Source organism: Parambassis ranga, chromosome 21 (assembly GCF_900634625.1).
Source record: "Parambassis ranga chromosome 21, fParRan2.1, whole genome shotgun sequence".
Classification (NCBI taxonomy): domain Eukaryota; kingdom Metazoa; phylum Chordata; class Actinopteri; family Ambassidae; genus Parambassis; species Parambassis ranga.
Genome location: NC_041041.1, coordinates 20,606,024 through 20,612,120, shown reverse-complemented (window position 1 = coordinate 20,612,120; position 6,097 = coordinate 20,606,024). Strand labels below are relative to the sequence as shown.

The 6,097-nt window shown below is 40.7% G+C and overlaps 1 protein-coding gene across 1 annotated transcript; it reads right to left on the bottom strand.

Annotated features, from left to right (window-relative positions):
- Nucleotides 1–902: 902 nt before the first annotated feature.
- On the bottom strand, nt 903–5,822 carry LOC114426471 (probable polypeptide N-acetylgalactosaminyltransferase 8). The gene is made up of 12 exons (XM_028393902.1): nt 5,560–5,822; nt 5,099–5,265; nt 4,809–4,978; nt 4,498–4,664; nt 3,545–3,731; nt 2,906–3,103; nt 2,713–2,827; nt 1,875–2,060; nt 1,631–1,768; nt 1,424–1,516; nt 1,147–1,317; nt 903–1,063 (listed from the first exon to the last, which is right to left on the bottom strand). Exons 1-12 carry the CDS (start codon nt 5,732–5,734, stop codon nt 944–946), a joined length of 1,887 nt encoding a protein of 628 aa, XP_028249703.1. The 5' UTR covers nt 5,735–5,822; the 3' UTR covers nt 903–943.
- Nucleotides 5,823–6,097: the final 275 nt, after the last annotated feature.

Here is a 6,097-nt window from a genome sequence, read left to right as displayed (position 1 = left end):
ACAAAGTCATAAAGAATGGCAGTGCAGCAGGAGAAACTCAGAGATCGGCTGTGAACAAGATCTTTGTTGCAACAAACACAATAATTTTTATCTGACTTGTGTTAAATACCAGAGTGAATGTTACGTGCCAGTATTTGTCTGTTGTATGTATGGCTGTTATGTGTGTCTCTTTGTTTTCTGTGCAGTTTCCCATGTGCACTTCTGGTGAACCAAGTGGATCATCAACAGCTGAGTCCACTTGGTCCTCATCAGCACGCCTATGCTGGAGGTGTGCACATGGCCAGAGCCAGTGGGCCAACTTGTGGACGCGCACACCATGCGTCTTTGCTGCGTCCAGAGGGACAAGAGCGTGATAATCAGCGCTGATCTTTTCAGTTTTGCTTTTGTGTTTGATTTACCATTTTGTTATTCATTTAAGTAAATAAATTTAATTGACATTCAAAAAAAATACAAAAAATAAAAAATCCTTTATTTTATTGATTCTTTGATTGGCTGTGTATTTAATTTTAACATTTGTAAAATAAACATTTCTTGTTGATTGCCAAACTTAGATGGCCATTTTTCTCTTTTTTTTGAGAGCGAGGGCAAGTGGAGCTATCATGTTACATCCTGGGTGCCCCTAGACCTGGGACGTAACAGTCAATAAACATGTGAAAGTATCGGCGTGGAATTCACTGATTTCAACAATGTAACTGTATTTTGATTACCATCTCTTTAGACTGTAACTGTAACGTGTAACCCATTACTCCCCAACACTGTCTAGGATAACAGCCTCTTAGTTCTTTTCAAACCCATTATTATTTGTCACATTTAGCAAAAAAATCAGTAGTAAAAGTTTTTTTTTTCCTCATCTCATCATAAGAATGCTGCTGTTGTTTGTTTGTTTGTTTACACATTCAGGCACGGGTATTTACTGACCAAAGAGTAGAGATTTCTTGCCTTGTTAAAAAGCCTTAATCGTGTTTTGGATTTCCCATTGTTGGCCAGAGCATTCTTGTATTAGAAGCTTGTTGTTTTTGATTTCCAGGCATCTCTTTGTCAGCCTGCTCCTTATTTCTTTTCCCTGAAAAAAAAAGTCAGAAAATAAAGTCAGACTCTCGCCCTAAATTAAATCTAACCATTATCTAACATTTTATCTGAGAGTACCTGGCTGAAGTCCCAATATATCCCCATTCCTTTCTGCATAGCTTCTCTACAGTGGTACAGGCCCGGCTCAGTCTTATTTCCACCCATGTCAGATAAACACCGATTGTTGTCGTACTTGTGGGATTTGATTTCACCAATGTAGAGCTCACCAGATCCTCGGTAATGAGTGTACTATAACATGTAAATAAATAAACAATAACTAAACAATTGCAATGTGTAAACTTGAACAGTAATTGCAGACAGTAATTATGAAGCCTAATAACTACAGGTTACTTACTTGTGGACCATAATAGTAGCAGTAATAGGCAATGGGTGTGTTGCCTGGCACAGGACCTTGGTCTAAGCACATTTTGGCATCCAGATTCTTCAACTGAAAAGGGTGCAAAAGTATTGCAACATAGGTGTGTCAGGAAAAAAAAAACGCAAGCTAAAGTGCCAATGTGCCCGGATCAAATACAATCTCACAAACACAGAGTAAACTTACTCCACCGTAACCAAAGAGGTCGTCCCATGGGTCCAGTTGAGGATACACATTTTCCAGGTACCACTTGAAAGGTTTACACTTCAACCTTTCTCTGAGTTGCTTTCTTTCTGAGACATCTCCAATGTCAATCCCATGATTCTGCAGAAAATATGAGTGGAGCATTCCCTTTCATTGTTGAGAAAGTTTTTTTAAAAAGCTTTTAATTGTGAACCTGTGTGAATTTCATGACTTTATTTTGAAGTACCTCAAATGGCAAGCTCCATGCTATGTTTACATTGTGCTTGTAATCATCCATCCAGACCTCTGCAACGCGCAGGGCGTTTCTCTTCATGGCAGGGTTCAGGTCCATCAGGTACGGCTTGTGGTACCTTGCAATGTGACCGATCTTAGAGCAAGGAACTACTTCAACACTGCCCCCACATGTCCACACCTACACGAGCAAGAAAATGCACAAAGTTTAACCAGTTTGACCAGCCACCATTTCCGACTAAGTGTGAACTTACAATCTGTACATTGTATGAAACTTATTTGACAGAAAAAACAAACAAACAAAAACTAGCAGCCAAAAAATACAGTAAAAAATGTAAACAACTTCAGAGGACAGTTGGTAAATGGTTATATTATAATGTAGAATTTAATGTCTAAGCAACTTTTAAGTCAATTGATGGTTTGCAGGGAAACAGTTAATTTACAGTCGTATAATGATACTTTTACAATGTTGAACGATATTTTTTGGTATTTTACTGTCAACTCAATTTGTCGTGCTAATTCAGCAGAACATGATCAAATGTCATTATTCTAGTAACCTCTGTCAGTTTTTTCATTTAAGTGACACAAGGTTTGAATTTGCCTTATGACTGCATATGGGTGACCTGATGTCTATTACCAAAAGAAATGTTTACACATTTCATCTCCTGTAACATTCATTTATAAAGATGGGTTTCAGCAAACAGCAACAATACGACTGGATTTTACAACAACTGTGAGGTAAGTGAGGTAACACTGCTGAAACTATAGGATCTGATGTCTGTCTTGAGCCATCATGGCCTGGTGCTGTGTCGTTAATTTCAGGATTTACTCACACGAATTCCCATCTCTACGTTTTCTCCCCCATACACTTGCATTCCGTCATCGAGACCTCCGATTTCTTTAAGAAACGTCCTATCGGCAACAAAGATCCCCATGACGGACGGACTCCTGAAATGAAAGAAGAGAGGTCGCTACATGAGTACACTGAGAACGCATTAATAAAGATAGAAACTATATTTGACTTACTTTCCAGGTAATGACCCGTCTTGAAGGTTATAATACTCAGGAGAAAAACCCTCATACATGCACCACAGAGCCCAGTCGAAGGCTTGCGCCATAGGGTGGTACGGAGCAATCCCGAAATCATCAGCGTTGACCCTGTCAAACACGGGGGACACCACCACTGTTCTGTTGGCTTTGATCTGTGTCAGCAGGGGTTCGGCCCTGTATGGGGAAAAGCGAGGAGAAGTGGCTCAGCTCTCATCTATTATTTTAGTTAATTTCCTTACTGCAACTGCACAGTCGACTAAACCTGGGTTTTTCTGTCTGCTTCCCCTGTGAATATTAGGAGTGAGTGTTATGCTAAAATGCCTGTGCAGGTTGCTCATGCATCGTATACTACAGCAATACTCTTTTAGAAGTGCTCTTTTAGAAGTCTGTGTTCTGTCTTGCAGGGCTCATCTTTCTTCTTCTTTGGTTTTAGGCAGACTAGACACTCCATGCCACGCCTTACATGCATATACTACTGACACCGACACTGATTATTATTCCTTTTATCCAGTGATATGTTATTTCAATAGAATTTTTTGTCTTTTAAAAACCTGGGGTTATATACTGTAATATATTGCAATATACGTAATATATTTATAACCTACTCACACATACCACATTTTCTGAACTTCAATGTGTGCGTCCAAGATGGCCACCACGTCAGCAGTAGCGGCCTTCCACCCTGATGATCTGGCATGAGCGAGGCCTAGCTGCTCAGTGTGCCTCACTCTTGCGATGCGGAGACTTGGGTTCTCCTGCTCAAGCGACTTCACATATGCATCAAGCTCCCCCTTCAGGTTTTCTGAGTGAAAAGTGAAAGTGGACATATATTTCAAAGGGGAACAACTCACAGGTTTATGTTTATTCCTGATACATGTATGCGTCTCAGAAAAATGACCCTGTCATAAATACTCTCTCTGGGAATCATGTTATTTTTTTAGTTTGTTCCGACTGTGTGGCACTGATGGATTGCAATATACATTGCAATGAAGTATTATCTGGTAAAAATAAATAAGAAACACCATGTAGGACGCTGTAATCCAATGAGAATACCACCACCATTTACACCATAGGGACTAATTAATCAAGGACTGTGTGTATTTGAGCCGTTGCTATGGCTCAAGATCTTGCAGTTGTTCTTATTCGCTTAGCAACAAAAGGCAGGAAGAAAACAGCCAGACCGGCTCAACTGCTCAATTTGAGGTCCTGAATTTTTGTAAGATTTTTATCATATTAATTGATCCTTTGACAATTATTAGAATAAAAGCCTATATTCTTATAAGACATCTCATAAAAGCCAAATAATGCTCACAGTTATTCAGTCTTGATGCTAAGCTAACCAACTGCTTTCTGTTCGTCATATGACTTTAGCAGAAAATGCACAGCATATGGTAAGAGCTGTTCTGTACATACATACACAGTCACCTTACTTAGAATGTGCCCAAAATCAAGACAGCTGACTTTTGAGCATCTGAGACACCCACACAGCACATTATTACCATTGTGTCCTGTATCTCATTAATCTGCACACGCTAGAAGTACTGGATGCCTTTTTGTTTGCAACCAACCCTTAGAGCTGTGGTCATCCACCATTATTATTTCCTTCAGCAGATTGTTCGGGGTGCGATCAATTATGCTGCGCAGGGCTCTTTTGATCACAGACAGAGCTTCATTCAAGTAGATCAGGACCACCGCAAGGCTCGGCAGGTCCTCTGGGTAACTCTTTTTCAAACACCTACACCAGGAGAAAGGCATGCTAAAATTATACAGTTATTTCAAAGGAGAGTTGATCAGAGGTATAGTGTTTTCTTATCGGTTGTACAATAGAGTGGCATGACAGGTCTAACCTGAAAGGGAAACAATAAACTGTCAGCTGTACCTTGGATCCCTGGTATCAGGAAGAGCTCGATCCAGAGGCAGGCGATCACTGAGGAAAACGTTGTATCCATACTCCAAAAAAAGACGCTGTGCCTCTTTCTGTTCATCCTCTGACAGATTCTCCCCCCATGTGTTGAACAGAACAGAGTCAGGGTATAGTTTAATGGACTTCTTTGCTTTAGGGGCGTCATCTTTAGGGGCCTCCTGTTTAGGGACCTCATCTTTAGGGGCGTCATCTTTAGGGGCCTCCTGTTTTGGGGCGTCATCTTTAGCAGCCTCCTGTTTAGGAGCCTCCTGTTTAGGGGCCTCATCTTTTGGCTGGATCCTTACATCAGCTTGCTTTTTTCCCTCTGACTGCTTTTGGTCTAGTGGCTCCGAAGTTTGTTTCCTGTCTCTGTCCTCCACCAGAAGTTTCTGCATTACATCCTGCTTTTGCTGAAAAGCTTTGACCACATTGTCTGTACAAAATGTGAGAGATAAAGGATGACATGGAGAGAGCAACACACATACATATAGTTATAAACAAATGAAAAAGCTGTGTAGGGATCAGATAATTATATAAATATGTTAGATAATTATAATAAAGATAAATATGTTGTGGAATGAAACGAATGACTGATAACTTCAGATTTTAATCCTTCTCGATATGAATTCTCATTTTAATGTCGTTTTACCATTTAGATTTGATTTAATCTCGTTATTGTGTGATGGGAAAAAAACAAGGAAGAACTATATTATATGCAACAACTCACAGAGATCTTTGATGTTCGCCTCAAGGTTAGAAAAGCTCCTGTTCATTAGTTTATTAGTCTCTGCTTCAGCCCTCACTTTGTTCTCGTACCAACTCCGTATGAACATGAACATGTAGACGGTGAACCCGACGGCCCCCAGCACGAGGACCAGCCGCCTCGACGACGCTGCTCTCATGTTGATCGCACGCAGACTTATCAGGAGAAAAATATCTCACACACCACCACAGACACACAAAGTGTGAGTGGACTCAAAGCTCACTGGACTGACGGGATCAAACAGACAGCTGTGATTGACAGCATCCTTTCAATGGCGCCAGGGTGCGTCCGTGAGTCTCACGTAACGAGAGATGCGCTTAATACAGCATCACCGAAAGTATGCTGCTGCTGGAGCGCACCTGTGGAGGCCCCGCCTCCCCACCGGCTACAGAACAGAATACAATAGAATAGAATAGAATAGAAGAGAATTGAATAGAATAGAAACACTTTAGTCATTCCAAACTGGGAAATTTCGCTATTGCAAACTGGATTTCCTGTTCAC

Excerpts from the sequence above, each read along its gene's own strand:
- LOC114426471 (XM_028393902.1), bottom strand. The coding sequence starts at position 5,734 with ATGAGAGCAGCGTCGTCGAGGCGGCTGGTCCTCGTGCTGGGGGCCGTC. Across the intron at positions 4,665-4,808 it reads CCTGATACCAGGGATCCAAG|GTGTTTGAAAAAGAGTTACC; the intron begins GTACAGCTGACA and ends CTCCTGGTGTAG. Across the intron at positions 1,318-1,423 it reads GCTACTATTATGGTCCACAA|TACACTCATTACCGAGGATC; the intron begins GTAAGTAACCTG and ends TACATGTTATAG.